The 17,974-nt window shown below is 37.7% G+C and overlaps 1 protein-coding gene across 1 annotated transcript in view; it reads left to right on the forward strand.

Moving 5' to 3' along the window:
- LOC145771862 (WD repeat-containing protein 55-like) overlaps positions 1-17,974 on the forward strand; it is a 58,884-nt gene that overhangs the window by 20,574 nt on the left and 20,336 nt on the right. Inside the window, exons 4-5 of the mRNA XM_082583607.1 lie at positions 8,907-8,979; positions 15,627-15,836. Of these exons, the coding sequence (XP_082439733.1) occupies positions 8,907-8,979; positions 15,627-15,836 (283 nt within the window). The remainder of the gene's footprint in view (positions 1-8,906; positions 8,980-15,626; positions 15,837-17,974) is intronic.

The following is a 17,974-nucleotide window of genomic DNA, read 5'->3' on the forward strand; positions in this document are numbered from 1 at the left end:
TTCTAATGCATTCTAGCATCTTAATGGACACAATAAGAGGCAGTAACCCAAACTTGTAGCAAGCAAAGTAGTTTAATTAGCAACTCCATGAACACTGACACGTGTATTACTCTCAAAATGTCGAATTCTACCACATTTCAGACAGACATGATTTTCTTTGTGCACCATTCATCGTAGTAATATATCTACTGCTTTCAGTTTCTTGAATCATTTGATATTTTTATTTTGTAGCCTGCTACATTTACACAAAGCCACTCGATCTCCGATTGAGCTTGGGATTGGTCAAACAAGGACCAGCTCAGCCGGTCATGGACAAACGTGGCGAGGCCGTGTTTCCTGCTGCAGGTTGCGCCTGCGAGTGTGAAGTTGGTTAGTACCAACTTATCCACAGATGTGCAGTGGGTCTCCTGGAGGAGGATGATGAGGGCTTGATGCTTGGTGGCCAGGTGCTCGATGATGCTGAGCTTGCTGGCCGTGATGCCCTCGGTGTTCAGCTGCAGTACGGTGGGTCGTCGGTACTTTTCGTCAGTGCGAGCACTGCCGTGCCCTGAAAAGGGCATTCCCCTATCCACCCTGCGCTGAACAGTCTCGTCAGCTCTTGTTTGACAAGCTTCGTTTCGCATACGTTTCATTTATGTTTCGTATGTTACTGATGGGGGGGACCACGTGAAGGTGCTTGTCTTCCTCCCCATTTGTCATTTGATGATGTTTATCGATTATCACAGGCAAACAAAAAAAAATTATATAAAGGCACGACATGTGAGAGTAATTTTAAGGTATTTCGAGGCCCCTGATTCTGAAAATGCACTAAGTTTTTTCGAATCGCTCTAGGTTTTGAGATACAGCAAAAATATTCCTTCCCAGTTTTTAGCCCTTATAGATTTAACGTCGTGTTGTTTACTACATAGACAAAACTGGCAGTAATCCCAGGCACATTTCTGAGTTGTAGCCTATAAACGCTATTTGGAACCAATCACGTTGATTACAACCCAAACAAACAGCTATTTAACGTTTACTGGCCTAGTAATAATCAAAATATATGTGAAGTAAGTCTGAGGATGCAAGATGTAGAATATATAACTTGCGTTTTGCGTTAATATATTTGTTAGTCTTCAACAGTATCAGGCTTACTAACTAAGCTACTAAGTACAAACAAAATGCATACATTGTTTTGCTTAACAAACTAGACAAATAAGCAAAACAAAGCTATCGATAAACAAACGCAACTCTTTATTATGGTAGGCCTACTGAGCAACACCTATCCCGGTATGAAAACGATTTATGTAATTACAGAATACAAAGTTATGTTCTTCAGTAAATTAGCTGCTTAGAATTTTATCCTCGTTGCGGAAGAACGTAATCTTGGTCTCTAAGTCAAGAATGCCACGTTGATCGAGATGAGGAGCCAAGATTCCAGCTACCACTTTTGATAACTAAATCTTTTACTAGTACAGTAGGTGGTAGAAATGGTTTTGAGAAAAAAGCTTGGCCTTACTCCGAAACATTACTGAAGGTATTGAGGTTACTCTCAGTCATTCCCCTTTTCCTATTGTTTCAAGCAAATCGTCCACGCAATGGCTGCCTTGCACACTCCATGATGTTCCAACTTCCTTCGAACATGCTCACCGTGCAGAAGTATCAATTTTCATGGTGATTCCAAGGCTCTCTTTGTGCCAAGGCACTCTGAACTTCTTCTTAGCCTTCAGCCAACCAGAAACGGGTTTGAGTGCAATGTTTGCATACTTTAAGAGGAACCCAGGACTTATCTTGATCACCCAGCTTCATATCAAAGTAATAATAATGCTTGTTTTTATACAGCGCTGTATTTATCGCAGAATGCGTAACTCCTCTGCGTTGCCTCATGCAGTAAAATATATCTGGATTGTTTGTACAGCATCCTACTTGTCAAAGGCATATTTCATTAGCCTATATGCCATTTATTAGCCTATAGATCAGAAAAAAAAACTTCTTGCAGCAAAGACTTGGCCTTAGCAAAGGCTTAGAATAAAATTTGGTTTGTACAAGTAATAAGTATCCATTTCAGTTGGCCTACCTTTTCAGTATATGGCTGCATTCATAAACACATGACTTTCGGGCTATTTTTCTTGTGATGTAGGCCTACTGATTTAGAACTGTTTTCATTGAGTATAATTCAGGGGTCCCACTCGGCATAAAATCATAAAAAATCATAAAATTTTGCTTGATTTGGAAAAAATCATAAAATAGCATAAAATATAGACACAATCATAAAAAATCATAAAATTTAGTTGTAATGGAGAACTGAGCATGTAAAAATCAAAAAAATTAATATATATATAGTGTAATGTGTAACAATTCCAACCATGATAACAGCATAATTATTTGTGTAACGATTGTGTTGAATGCATTGATTTAGGATAACATGTGGTTGCGTAATCAAGTCCAGTGTTGCCTGTGGAGCTGGAATGAGAAAAGGAGCGTAACTAGATACTTTCAGTGCATGTTTTAAACGTCATTAGACATAGACAAGTAGACGCTGACAAGATTTCAAGACATTGCAGTTGTTGTGGGAGAATGGTGAAAGGATAATTTGACAGCAATGTTTTGGGAAAAAGCGTAGGGCTAGGCAAGGAAACTATTGAGGCCATTTGCAAGCAATGTGTTACTCAGGCGAAATTCATGGCGGAAATTCATGGCCTTAAACCTTGAGTGGGACCTCTGACATTACTTCCTGTAGTTTTTGCCTTAGCAAAAAACTTCAAGTCAAAAATTGCATCTACCCAAAGATACAAAAGGATTTAAGAAGCATTAAAGGATCCTTTGATTGAAGCTTATATTTCATTTGTATCATTTGCTTCTGGTGACTTTGAACGGTTTTTAGTCCTATTCCAATATGAAGAGCCACTGATTCACATTTTTTACTCAGCAATGTGCTATCTGATCACAGCTTTGCTTAGTAAATTTATCAAAAAAAAAACAACATATCATCCACAGAGTCAGAAAATCTTGTGCTTGATGTCACAAACATAGAACTTCAGAAGCCCTTGAACTTGATTGATGCTGGAACATGAGCAAAAATTTTACTCAGTGATATTGCAGTCCTTACTGAAGCCGACAAGAAACAATTTAAATCAGACTGTCTAAACTTTTTTGTGGTTGCTACAAGTTACCTTTTACATCATTTGCCATTGCATTCATCTGTTCTTAAGCAGGCACAGCTTTTGCACCCAGAAAAAAGAAATGATGTTGGAACTACAACTTCTACTGTCAATCCATTGGACAGTCCCCAATTGCATTAAAAAGTGTCGTGCAAGTGCTTTTGCAATTGATGTATCTGTTTCAAGAGAAGAACTTTATGATAAGGCAAGACTGCAGTGGTTGCGGTATATATCAATCTAAGGATATTCTAGATGAGTTTTACAAAAAGACTGATCTTGAAAGTAACAAATACAGTATACACCAATTCCCAATCTTCTCAAATATGGTTTAACAGTAACACCCCTACCAAAAGTGTCTTCCTACAAGAGAATTGACTATTATTAGACAAAAATTGGAGGCCTGTTTGATGATGCTGGGATAAAAAATATCCGCAACTATTTAGTCTGGCAAAATGTTTTCTAACATTAAGTCACGGTAATACCAGTCCTGAAAGAGGTTTCTCCATTAATACACATTTGATTGATTCACATAGAAGTTCTCTTAAAGGAATCACAATTGTTTCACTGAGGATGGTGAAAGATGAACTAAATCGGTATGATGATGAGGTAAACTTTCCCATTAACCGTTTGAGTAATGTTACTAGAAAGTTGGTTTACATGAAAGTTGCCATCTGATCACGGCTTTGCTTAGTAAATTCATCAAAAAAAAAAAAGAACATATCATCCACAGAGTCAGAACATCTTTTGGTTGATGTCACAAACGAACTTGATTGATGCTGGAACATGAGCAAAAGTGTTACTCAGTGATGTTGCGGTCCTCAGTGAAGTTGACAAGAAGAAATTTAAATCAGACTGTCTAAACTTTTTTGTGGTTGCTACAAGTTACCTTTCACATCATTTGAGTAATGTTACTAAAAAGTTGGTTTATATGAGCCATGCAAGAAAGATCAAGCCACAACAAATACTGATTAACAGATCTGTTCCAAAGGAATTATGATAAATTGGATTTTCGCAGAACCTAGAAGTACTGGTTATTCCCAATGTCTTTGCAAGTCTGTTGTTGCGTTGATTTGATTTTTAAACTGCAGCTTGCTCTGAACTGAGCTAAACAATTTAACCACATTTAAATAATGTAAAGTATAACAAGCTTACAGTAGGCTATATTATGTTTTCTACTTCCACTCAAAAGCTGTACCGTAGCCTATGTTTGCTTTTACGTAATGACTTGCATTGATTGTTTTTCCGTAATCGCTTCTTATCCTTAAACTGTGAAAATAAATACTTTAAAAAAATTAAATGTAACAAAACATCGAGCTCTGATGTAAAATCATAAAAAAATCATAAAATTTTGATGAAAAATCATAAAATAACCAAAAAAATTCATAAAAAATCATAAAATTTTTGACTTTTTTGGCATAAAATCATAAAAAAAATAGGAACATCTTGAGTGGGACCCCTGAGTATTCATGTCTCCCTTACGTTAATTACAGTTCATTTCAACCCTTGCTTGCGTTTTGAACTTTCATAACATATCAACCAATTGAACTAGACAAGTGCAGTAATGAAATCATAATGGTAAACAAGGCTGAAAATAAGTAATTTACTAATTGAAAGTTTTTGAGTGACGATTTCAAAAATATTTTCATTGTCGAATATCTCAAAAACTAGAGCCAACTCGAAAAAACTAAGTTCATTTTCGGAATCAGGGGCCCTGAAATACTCTAAAATTACTCTCTCCTTTTATCCCCAAATTGTTTTGTTGGTCTGTGATTATAGATTCAATGACCGCAAAAAAGCTGTAAAATCAACTGAAAGGACACTAAAAGCATGCACTATTAGTGACTCTCACTCTCAGACTTGGAGCAGGATGAAGATGTTCCACGTGGAAGTTAACAGGGGAAGTGACATCAAAATCACGTGGTCAAGGTTTGAGAAATCCCCTGTTCAGATACTGCAAAACCATTTCAAAATTTACTAATTTTTTGGAAAAATTTAGAATTTCTCCTTGGGTGAACCAGGGTCAAAGGTCAAAACCCAACAAAAATTTTTGGTTTACAAATATCAGCGAGCAAAATCGAATATTATTCCAAACTGACAAAAATTTTAATGAACATCAAGGAAAATGAGCCACCCTACCGGCTAGCGTGTAGTTGGGAATAACTAGCCTATCTGCAGAGGTGCAGTGGGTCTCTTGGAAGGAGGATGACGAGTGTCCGGTTGGTATGGGCAAGCTGCTCCACAACTTTGATCTTGCTTGTTGTGTAGCCTTCTATGTTGAGCTGCAGAATGGTGGGGCACCTGAACTTGTCCATCGCCCCTTGCAGCTGTGCCGTCCGGGTGGATGCTCTTGGTTGACAAGTTTCGTTTGGCATCTGCTTGGGTGCAGATGTTACTCATAGGATGGGGCACGAGGAGCCACTTGTCGTCTATTTTTTTCTGTTGAGAGCAGTTAAATACAAATGCTCCCTCACGTGGTCAAATGTCACCTGAGCATATCAATGTATGCACAGTTCGCGTTGTGCAAAGAAGTCAACTTGTACATGACATTTGAACACAAAAAAGAAGGAGTTCCAGATTTAAGATGAAAATAATAATCAACTTTAATTGTTTCCTACGCAAAGATACACACTTAATTGCCTTCAACCCTTGACGAGAGAAAAGAACCTAATGATGATGTAAAATAGCATTTTAGATACAAATTTAAAAAACACAAAATTAGCCTACTAATCATGTCTGACAACACATAGACTAAAGACAAATAAAAAAATACCACATCCACATTACGCATCGCGCTGAAATGGAAAACATACTTTTTGCTGTATTATTATACCATAGATATCGCTCTAGATTTTCTTCTTCCAGCCTCAAGTGGGGTCACCGGTGCAGATTGCAGTCTTCCACATCACTCTGTCAGCAGCATCTTTCTCCTTCACTCCCACCATTTTCATATCTTCTGTCACACAATCGTTTGTGCCCAACTCCAACAGATTACTTACCAATCATTGCAGACATCCAATCTGCTGAGCTTCGCTGAAAGTTAGGCTATTATATATTGTCACAATCAATGTGCGAGGTCTTACGACGGGCCGCTTGTATCTCGATCGAGCGTGTTGTTTTGATTGTAAAATTCTTATGCTATAGGTTATCATCGGTCATTATCCTGAAGTAACCTCTGATTACGAAATCTGTATTATGTAACGTGTATTCTAGGTCATTCGATTGCTACGTGCAGTTCTAGAGTCCTCTTTAAACTTGCTTGTTTATGCCGCTCAATGCAACGTGACCGAACGATGAGTTCGTGTGATGCAACATTACGTAACCTTCTCGAAGTTACTAGACCGAACAAACCTTTTATAAATAGTGGTGTAATTTGCGTAATGATTTATTATGATGATTATTATTATTGAGTTGATTATGTGATGATGGGAGTTGTATTATGACGAGTTGATTATGATGAATTGGTTATGAGAGATCATTGCTGTAATAGTAGCAGTTGGTAATAGAAGCAAAGATTATTGTTGATCAAAAGTTGAAGTATTGCATACGGGTAAAGCAAAGTTGATGCTAATATAATTTCTGATTGAAATTAGAATCGTATGAGAAGCTGCGAGTGGATTACGTTAAACTTGATCAATAGTCGCAAGCATTGGAATCTATTGCCGTTTACTGTTACTTTGATTAATTGTTGGAAGTGGTGAACCATTCGTTGGAGTCCTTCAAGCGTTTTTATATATCATCTCAACAGTAGAACTATCCGTGAATTTAATTGACTGCTTTTCGGTTTGACCCATTAAACTACGTCATTGAACCTTTCCAAATCTTTTTCCTGGTAAGAGATAGAAAGAAATCGTGACATATACCTAACTCGTTTGGAAGAAGATCCTAACCACTTGCTCCACGCAAAACTCAATGTCACGCACAGGAATCTTCGTTGATTAAAGCCTTTGTACCACCTGCCCGGGAGTTATTACAATCATTCTGTGATCATACCACCAGTACAGCACGTTACTGGAAGATGCTTGGAATGCAGCATAGTGTGGCACCAACTCCAAACTCCATGCTTTTATACCTCATATGTGGCGGGCCCCCCTAATGTGGACCTGCCCAGGCCGACTTGGGTCAAGCTCAATAGAATTTTAACAGGAGTCGGTCACTTCCATTTCAATATGCACAAGTGAGGTTTGGCTCCCTCATCTGCCTGCATGTGTGGGGCGTGGAGAAACAAAGTGCTGACCATGTCGTTTGACATCGTTTTTGAATGTCCCATTTACATTTTACAAGGCGCCAAATGGAATGCATGACGTAGTAGCACTGGACAAAGCTACACTTACCTGGCTTTCCATTACCTGCCAGAAGTCTGAACAATCCTGTCTCACACGAACGAAGAAGGGCTCTGAACCCGATTTGCATTTATATGGAATGAATGTGAAATGAAGTTGCGATATATGAATTTGCAAAGCATTTGTGGCCAAATTTGTTTGGCTGTGTCTGGCAACGTTGATTGACTTATTGCTGCTGGACTGTTTATATGAAAGCTTAGATCTTCTTTGAGTGATGACATGATTGGCAGCTTTTGTTTTATGCGAAGTTATTTAACAATAAATAATTATTTGCCCATTAGATAGGATTGAATGGATATGTGTTGTAACACGTTCCATGTGTTTTGGTGTTTTTAAGCCTGAATGTCATTTCCTAGGTTTGCTTAAATGTGCTTTTCAACCTTTAAAAACACGGTTTGCACTTTTTATTTCCGTAACATCATCCGCACAAGTCAAGCAGAATTAGTTTGCAGCAATTTCCTTATTTGTGCAACAACAATGGAAAGGGGTGTTCATTAAAATTATGCATCTAAGCCAATTTTAACGCCAATGGCAGATGCAGTAGGTTGATCTGAATGCAACTCTCATGTACTTAATTCCCTACTACTCCAAGTAAGTAGACCGAGGGCACTTCAAGAAATGTGTAAGAGATTTTGTTTACTTAACAACAACAAGATTTGATGTGCCCAAAATGATCTAGCACTTTTTATTCAAATATCGAAGCAGGCTAATAACAATGACATTTTCTGCTGAATATTTCTAGAAATTTCAGACCAGTTAGACACAACTTCTTGCTCCAAAGCTCCCCGCTTTAAGTCATCTGTAGTGTCTTATCAAGAAGCCAACTTTTTCTTCTTTGTTTATCAACTCCACATTTTTGTGGAGTTGTGTTAAGCTTATTAAGTATTCCAAATATGTCGATACCGCCCAAATTTTTCGGACGACATTGCGCACATAGAAACTGGTTGCGGCAAGAAGTAGAAGAAGTAGTGTGGCGCGAAGCAGCTAAATTTGTTTTTGTGATTTTGCTTTACTTCGGTACGTACTACAAACCTAGGTTGTTTCTGATAGAATACAAGGGTCGACTTGCCTTTGTTGAGCAACCCATCAGGAGCTCTCCCGCAAAAAAAAGGCAGTGTCGACCAATGGATGTGAGGTCCAGTAAGTGGTCACCCTCCCCCACTCTAGTACTAGTTTGACTCTGGTAATGTGAGCACGGGCGTCAAAGCCATCAGCCACAATGTATTATTAGGCTTGTTTAAATTATTGCACATAACGAAATATCAAAACCAAGTGGAATTCGCATCACAACTTTTTTATCCGCACAGCCATGGGTTAAAAAGCACTGACTTAATCTGTTCATAACTCCTGTTATGCACAAAATTTTGTTATTTGAACCAAGCAGTACCGTCAGCTTCTTTAAAATAATACCTCTTTATTTGACTTGTAGATCTTCACCATATTGCATTTCTGTGATAAACAAAAACGTCATTGCAACGGGCGACGAAGACGGAATATTGAAGGTGGGTTAATTGAACGGAGAATTTTTGATATTATATTTATGTTTTAGTTGGTTCTAAAGAAATATCCAGCAGGGTGGTAAAAGGCAGTGCATCTCGACGCTTGGAGTGGCGAAGAATTCTCATATGAAGAAGATATGAGTGGCTACTGGATAATACTAACCGAATTTTGAACAAATGGCTGTGCCAATGCAAGTGTTAACACGGTTCCAAGATTTTTTTTAAGGCATGCTGTTGCAGAGGTCTCATTAAGTCAAAACATTCAAAAAATACCTTCATCCAGTGGAAACTTCGTCAGTCGGAATGTTATTCCATTATGCAATTGATTGAGTTTCGCTTTTAGCAGCATGATCGTTGCTTACTTCACAATGTAGATTTAAACGACCTGTTTTAGCCTGACTCTTCGAGTTCGCTGTGGTAATAGCGAATTGCACTAGCTTTTGGAACACAGTTTCCTAGTCATGTGCTGCCTATGACGAATGGTGTTGAAGTCAGTGAGTCGTTCTTTAACACCTCTTTTGTTTGGCTTGAGGCTGCTGGCTGTTGAGTTTCTGTGTTGTTGGCGTTATTGCTGGCGTTATCGCTGGTGTGTTGTTAGGCGTTATCCAATAGACTCCCAACATGCTCGTCTAGAATGTGTAAATTGGACATCATCAACAATGAAAAAACTCACTACCTTCCAAAATCACATCATGAGAAGCATGACCAACAAAAGGCTAAACTACATCCAATTGCAGCAATAATAAAAACAAATGTTTTAAAACTGTTCGGCCACACTAAAAGATCACAATTCGGAATCAGCAAAGTTTGGACAGAAGGCAAACTTTAACAATGCCTAATAAACAAGGCCACTTGTTTTGCGCGCCAGGCAAACGGTTTCATCAGAATATTCATCACCAAGCAAGAGTATGGTGTTGCAATTAACAGTTTCAGTAAACAAGGAAATGTTTGACACATCGCAATACAGGCAACGATAGTGGCCTGCAAACATATCAGCGAAAAATAGGCTCCAATAACAGGGAGAAAGAAACCAGGCACCATAAAACAAACGTTTGTGGAAGTTACCGAAAAAGCGTTTCTATCGTAACTCATGAACAGTGGTTCCCTCTAAAAAAGCAATGAGTTGGTTTTTCATCGTTTTTGTGAGAGTCTATAAAACCATATTTTTTTGATCATTAGGCAACTGTCACTTGTGGTGGTTGTCAGCATGGCAAGAATTGTTGATTAACAACATTTTGCAGTACTAAGCTAAATATTTTCATAATACAACCAGAAAAAGTCTTTAAATTTATATATAATATTTTGCCAATTTATTATAAATTGAGTTATTTTGCCACACCGACCTATTTTGCCAACAAAAACTTGCACAAAGGGAATACTGCTCGTGAAACACAATAAACGTGAAATGCACACTAGTGTTTACATGACATTTACAAACTTAAAATAAGCAACCCTATGATCATAGACAATTTCGAAAACAGACGTTTTAATCAAACACTGGAACATTGTGGTTGGACATCGCATTGGAATAACTTTCAGCAACCCCCACCTAGAACAACAATCTGATTGGTTGGTCGTTGGAATCGTATGCAAAGCGAAAATATGCTTTCCGAAAAGTATTTTTTGCCTTCATGCTCTTTAACTCATCAAGAAAAGTATTTTTGGTTATACTTGTGCGCGGGCGCCAGTTGGTGACCCCTGATTTAGATGAAAAACTATTCAACATTTTTTTTGTCCAGCTCTCCATTCGCCTATTGAGAGAATCTTAAAAAACACTCATTGGCTGCTCTAACTTGTGTCACTCTAGTCCAGGGGTTCCCAACCTGTGGTACGCGAAGATTTTTCAGGAGGTACGCGGGTAGCTTCCGTTTTTTCACAAAAACCTGTATTCACAACTTTATGTTTTGTTTATCTGGTTTTGTTTACAAAAAAAAGTTCCCGAAGCCTATTCTTATTGTTACGTAACTATTCCTGTTGTTTCGTATCATTACTATCTTAAAGTGTTAATTATGTCAAATGATTGCTCTTGATAGATATCATCTACTGTTTTCTAGCTTAAATTTAGTTGTGGTGCTTTAGTGTTATTTTAGTAGGCCAATATTATTCTTCTGAATGAAATATCATTCGATCAGATTAGTTGTTCTGTAAGAAGTGGTATGCTTGGCAGTACAGAGCTTCCAAGTGGTACGAGGTCGTAAATAGGTTGGGAACCCCTGCTCTAGTCGGTATCAACGTGGCTTGATGTTACCCGCAATAGTCGAATGATTTTTGCTGGGATTTTTTCAATCATTGTTTTCATCAAAAATCTCCAAAAACGAATCGTTTTTTCACCTTATATTGGAAAGTGGACGATAAGTAATGAAATGAAGAAAAGTTTAGAGGCTTTTGAGATGTGGTTTCTCAGAATAGAATATTGAAGATCTCTTGGACTGAAAAGAAGAGTAATGACAATGTTCTGGAATTGTATGGGAGGACCTATATGCAGATAACTAAAACATTGTAGCCAACAACTTGGAAACATGTTTAGAGAGGCTCCTGGTTTGGAAAGAAGCGTTGGAAAAGAAAGACACTGATAAAACTAAGTTTTTTGATCTGCGGTGCAGAACTACAAGATTGGGGCAAATATCTTTGTGCTGTTTGTCACAAAGGTGTAGGACTGTAGGTCGCAACAGCATCTGATGCAACGGGTGCCAGCACTGGGTACAATAGAGATGCAGTCAATTAGATCACTTGTTTGAAGACCCTGACTTTAGATGTATGCGATGTCGGGGCACACCGGCACAGCACACCTGATTGATGAAAAAACGTAAACAGATGTTCTGGTTGGTTGAGAAAAACTGCAAGTTGTAAGCTCTTTCCGTTATTTTGGAGACATACTTTCTGCAACAGGACTGCATGAGGATGTGATTACACAGCAGCATCGCTTGAAAAAGCGGCTTGGATGGCATTCGGAGAACTGTTTCCGGTCTTAAAGTGCAACTGCACAGTCGAATTAACATTGGCTAGAATCCATTGCCAAGACATCTGGTACCGGTTGAAAAACTCACTTCCTTACAACTGAGACATTTGAGTCATTCCACAATATGAAAACAGCCAATGTGAAGATTGAAGATATCTTGTATATTAGTGAACCTCTAAAATTTAGCTGAAAAGTTGTCATACTATGCCTTAGGCTTACATTTCCCAGACTGGGAGTCATGACCCCGCAAGGGGTCGCAGAGAGTGTACCAATTTTACACAAAGTAGCCTACTGCATATTAATATTCTGTGCAAGATGATGCAAAAGTTATTAAGTTTATTAAGAGTTGTGCAGTCACTGGCCGCATCAAATGGGGAATTTTGTTCCGAATTTGGCAAAAATTCAAGGCAAAAATTTGAATTGGAGAAATTGAGGTTTTGGAAAGAAGAAGCGAAAGATGTAGAGTAGGAGTTAAATGCATTTAATTACATTTTTATTAGGAAATACAAGGAAGACTTTTTTGATTTATTTTTGGACGTAGAATTGCATTGTCATTGAAAGATATGTTTTGTCATTCACTGAAAACAATGTTTAGTAAGCTACAAATGGAAGAACCAAACACTCATGCACGCATAATAACAGCAAGACCTTGCCTAATTGGTTTAAATAGTCTCAGCTGCCAAATTCTCTGGAAGTAGACTAATATTACAACGACAGTGATTACGAGGATTCGAATTTATTTTCGGATGACAGTGACAGTTACAGCAATAATTTTAAATTTATCTAATTGAATCTTGTATTTCAGATTTTTTTCACAGTTTCTTTTGTGAAAAACAGAAAAATTGCTACATTACTTAAAAATACGATAGCCTTTTGTCTTGGCAGAATTTGATCAATTGCAATTTTTGAACTAAGAAACTGTTTAATTCTATTACAAATTGGTAAAGGAAAAAAAAAATAGAAAATAAAAAGCGAAAATAGCCCAAAAACATTAGAAATTGCTGTCACGGTTCTTTCTATCTCTTACCAAGAAAGAGACTCGGAAAGGATTAATGACGTAGTTTAATGGGATATCACCATTGCCATCACCAACGCCTGTAGCTCTGATAATCGACTTTAACGTACTTCACTCACAGCTTCTCGTACAACTCTGATCTCGATCACAACTTATAATAGCACCAACACTCATAGGCGTCGAAATAGGGTAGTCCGGGTGGGCAAAATATGTTTTGCCCACCCTGTTTTCATGACACTTATGAAGTGTTCGTTACAATTATTTCCGTTATTGTTAAACGCTGAATTATTCAACCAACTGCAGCGCAAATTATTGTTTTACGCTATGTCTCTCGCTAGGTATCGGATAAAACAAAGCAATTCCACAACAACGCTGCGTTGAAAAAAAGGCGTTTGGGCACGATTTGATATCAACCCAATACGCTGTAAAATCGCCGAACTCATCTCATCTTTTTCTTGGGACGTCACACGTTGAAAACCTGTCTAGAGCAGAAAGCCAAGACAATTAGAATCCGCGTGGCCTAGCTTTTTGTGGTAATCGAAATTGCGCTGACAAGTGTGTCTGTACTTGAAACGCTAAATCGGATGCGCGCATTTACCGCACTCCTCTCTTCTAAAAGGACATGTCGTACGATTCCTCTATTTACATATTGAATATCGTCGCAGATAGAAACAAAAATCAGCATCTGCAAACCTTTTTCGGTACCCACTGCATTGTTGTTGCTACGGCAACTGCCACACGCTGGCAATTCCTGGTGAGAGAAAGCCACGTTTGATCTTTTCTCCGAATGGTCTCACTTTTCGTTTTTTTTTTCCGAGTGGTCTCACTTTCGTTACGTTCAGTTCCGTGTCAGCATAAGGGAATATGAATATGACATCATAATGAACATGACAATAAAATAACCGATACAAACCAAAGACATACTGAAACAATCACTTTTTACAAATCTTTCCTCACAAACTTGTTGCTTGGTATAAATTGGGGCACCGCGAGATGTTGTCATTTCATTATTGAAAAGTTAAACATGTAGCAAAGTCAAACATCTATTCGCGCGTTCTTCCAAAAGGCACCCACCCAGAATTCCTCTTTTCTAAGAAAAAATCGACGCCTATGCCAACACTTATCTACTCGTATTCAATGACTTCAACTCTCAACAATCATCTCACATCTCTGATCTCTCTACATCTATATTACAATATCAATTACGCAGATTACGCCACTATTTATAGCAGGTTTGTTTTGACCACTAACTTCGAGTAGGTACAATAGTGTTACGTCATAAGAAAGGTGGAGAAGCTTCTAGTCTTGCACGTATGCAGAACCTTCTAGAAATATGTCACATAATAAGGATTTCGCAATCAAAGGTCACTATAGGACAGTAACCGATAATAACATTTCTTAAGAATTATACAATTACAACAGTACGCTCGGTCAAGACATAATGTAGCCTGTTGTGAGGCTTTGCATATTGATTGTGACAATTGCTAATATCTCAAAAATGTCCAGTTTTTGTAAGCAGTCAATTTTTGAATTCTACTACCAAAAATACATCTAAAAAAGTCTTCCTTGCTTTTCCTAATAAAAATATAATTAAATGCGTTTAACTCCTGGACTAGTAAGGCCTGTAATGGAAATTTTCCAGAACCAGAGTTTGAGAGGAAGTTCAGAACCTCTGTTGAGAACCAACAACACAACTGCAATTTAACGTTATAACTTTAACATAATGCAGAATTTCGTGTGCATACCAACTTTAGCCTTTTATGAATTAAACTGATGTATTTCACTGTACCTGAAGAACTGAAGAAGGGCATTGAATTTCTAAAACAAGGTAAATCTTCTGGATTAGATAGCGTTCGAACAGAACAAATTAAACATTTCTGTACAATCACTGATGGCTGCTAAAACTTTACAATAACTGCCTCAGCTCTAACCAAATTTGTAAGCTATGGAGAAAAGCCAAAATTATTATAGCACATAATTGAACTGAAGCTTCCGTTTGATTACACGCTGTTTAACCAATATCACATCGCTACACACTCTGTCTGGAACTGAAAAAGTTTTCTTGCTTCAGTTGTCCCACTTGGTCAAGATGAAGTCACCGCCAAGTGCAGATCCAACTATGGCAAGAAGAGCTGGCAGCCTGGCCGACATCAGCAATATGGAGCTCTCTTCCACAGAAGACCTTCCTCCTGGAAAGTGTGAACCTTGAAAGTATTGGCAATGCCTCAAGCTGCGACACTGGGATATTCCTTAGGCAGCACAAATTGTAAATGTGGACAGGAGCAAACGATGCAACGTCTACTCGAATGCCCTGCCCTAAGAGCAAGACCTTCCGTGACGGTCTGGGCTACGGCCATGTGACACGCAGCAAAGAAGATTAAATATTTGAAATCACGATCTGCAACATGATGATTTGGACATATTTTTGTTTGTATTCAGACTTTTGATTTACAGCGTGATGACATCATTTTCACTTAGCGTCAGTTTACTGTGAACCCGAAATTCCAGGCTTTGGATTCGTAATTGTGGTGGAATTGGTGCGAGGAAGCCCACAGAAACGCCCAAACATATATGTGACCAATAATAGTTTTTTATCAGAATTTCTTTATTTGCGTTGATGCCACGTCTACAGTTGCATCAATGGCAAGGTGATTATTAACGATGTTTTTACTGCAGTTGTGGGACTTGAGGCGAGGTGATACTCCGGTCATGCAAGAGCACAAGTTCAATGATTACATCAGCGAAATTATTGTTGATGATAACCAACGCCTCATTTTCGCCGTCAGCGGTGACGGCACCATGACGTCATACAACGCGCGTCAGCGTAAGTTCATCGTCCAATCGCAAAACGAGGAATGTGATCTACTTTGCGCAAAACCAATCAGGGTATGTCTCTTGCGTATGAATGCTAAATTATGTTGAGTGTTAGCAGATTGGTTGCAAGCCATGGAAGCTAGACAAACATGTATGACCAAGAAACTTTGCCTTTAAAATTAACCTTATTTACTACTACTAGATACTCAATTAACAATATCATCAATAGTATTTAACCTTATTTCTTGTCACAAATATTTGGTTACTTGCGCTTGTGTGTGAAATATACATAACACACATAAATATAACTTAACATCGTCAAGAGTCATCTCTTCTTAAATATTGACCTATGAACTCATCATTATTGTTTGGTCTTCACTGGTGTGGTTGGATGATTTTCTCCATGCAGCAACCTAATGCCATTGCATGCAGCAACCCCCTTTCTCCATTTCAATTACTTTGTAACCTCATCTTTTCTCTGATCTTTTCCACCTCATCTTTCACTTGTTTCTTTTTGGACATCCACGTTTCCTCTTTCCATTTGCTTTTAAATCTTTTAATATTTTCTGACTCGCGTGAAAATAAATTCGTTTGTATTACTTTTAAATCTGTTGCCTTTCTGATAACATTTTTTGCTCCACCATGACACATGTTTGCATGTCATTTTCCTTTCCAAATTGGATTATAAGCTTTGATGAAAATTATTTTTCTTTGGTCTAACATCTTCGTCAACTAGTCCTTTTGCTTCCACCCCAAGCATTCCTCTCACCATTGACTTTTTCATTCTCGAGAATGCCAATTTACTGTCAATTCACCCATGCTGCTAAGTCTAAGTCCTTGAGTTGGCTGTTGTCGAAGTTGATTCAGATAAATCCTCTTTTGTGTTCGATGGCTCAAAGAACTAATATACATAATTGCCAAAAGCTAATTTGTATGGTTGTAACAGTGTGTTGCATAAAGATGGCGATCCCCACTCGAGAAATCTTAGTTTATTGCAAAGTTTCATATTTTCACTGTGTTTGATTTTCACAATGTTTGAAGTCTGATGAGGAGAAGTTTTTGGTAAAAACTTGACTCCCAAAAATTATCTCATTATGACTTCATGAAGATGTGGCTCAAGGCCGATGCAGTTTCAAATGCCTTCATTATTGTGTATATCAGAAACCACTTATCAAAAAGTTTCAAAATGTGAAGAAGACACGATTTTCTATAACCACTTTCAACAGAGTAGAAGGATGCATGTGCAGCAGAAAAAAAAAATTATTTAAAAATTATAGTGTTTTGAGTGAATTGCTTTTTTTAATTTTGGTGTACGGTATTTAAAAAAATTGTAAAATTTTTTTAAAATTTAAAAAAATTAATTATATTTGCTCTGTGAAGTCATGTTATTGCAGAACTTCTGACATAAAAATTGTTTACATTATAATGTTTTAAGCCACCAAGCGTTACATTTTGTAATAATCAAATGGCATCTTCGAAATCCAATGGCAGCTGACTTAAAAAAGGAGCTTTTCATCCGCAACTGTGTGTGTGTGTACTCTGTGTTTACAAACTATGTGTGTGAATCACTGTGTACCATTGCTGGAAATTCGAAAAGTGTCTGGCAACACTGGTAATGAGATAATAGTTGCCTTTTTTTAATTGAAAATTAGGAGTTTTTTGTCCTGTTATCGTTTTTGATTAATTTTTTATTTGATGTACAGTGCCTACTGCCTACCACAAGTTTAAGACCACCCATAAATTTATGAGATTTTACACTTTTGCGGTATGTCTTTGTCTTAACTGTATCATACTTGTTGTTTTCATATCTGACATTCACTAAGCATATTGTTTTACTGTTTTTAAGTCGATTTTTATTCACTTTTACACAATTTGAGAATAGTGAAAATAGGGCACAAAAAGCCCTTTAGTGAAATTCAAAGAGTCCAAATTGTTACCCTGCATGGTGAAGGATTATCAGAACGGCAATCAATGTCAGCAAAGCCAACAGTTCATCAGGTAGTTAAAAAATTTCAACTGCACGGCTTGTACAGTATAGCGAAATGAAGAAAAAATGGGAGACCCAAAAAACAGCATCGAGATAACCACCTGATGAATCGGATAGTCACCAGGGTCACCAATGAGTTCAGTCAATAAATTTGGAGCTGCATTGATGGTTAGAGGCATTTGACTGTTTCAAGGAGACTTTCCAATGAATTTCGAAATATGAT

Source organism: Aplidium turbinatum, chromosome 6 (genome assembly GCF_918807975.1).
Source record: "Aplidium turbinatum chromosome 6, kaAplTurb1.1, whole genome shotgun sequence".
Lineage (NCBI taxonomy): Eukaryota > Metazoa > Chordata > Ascidiacea > Aplousobranchia > Polyclinidae > Aplidium > Aplidium turbinatum.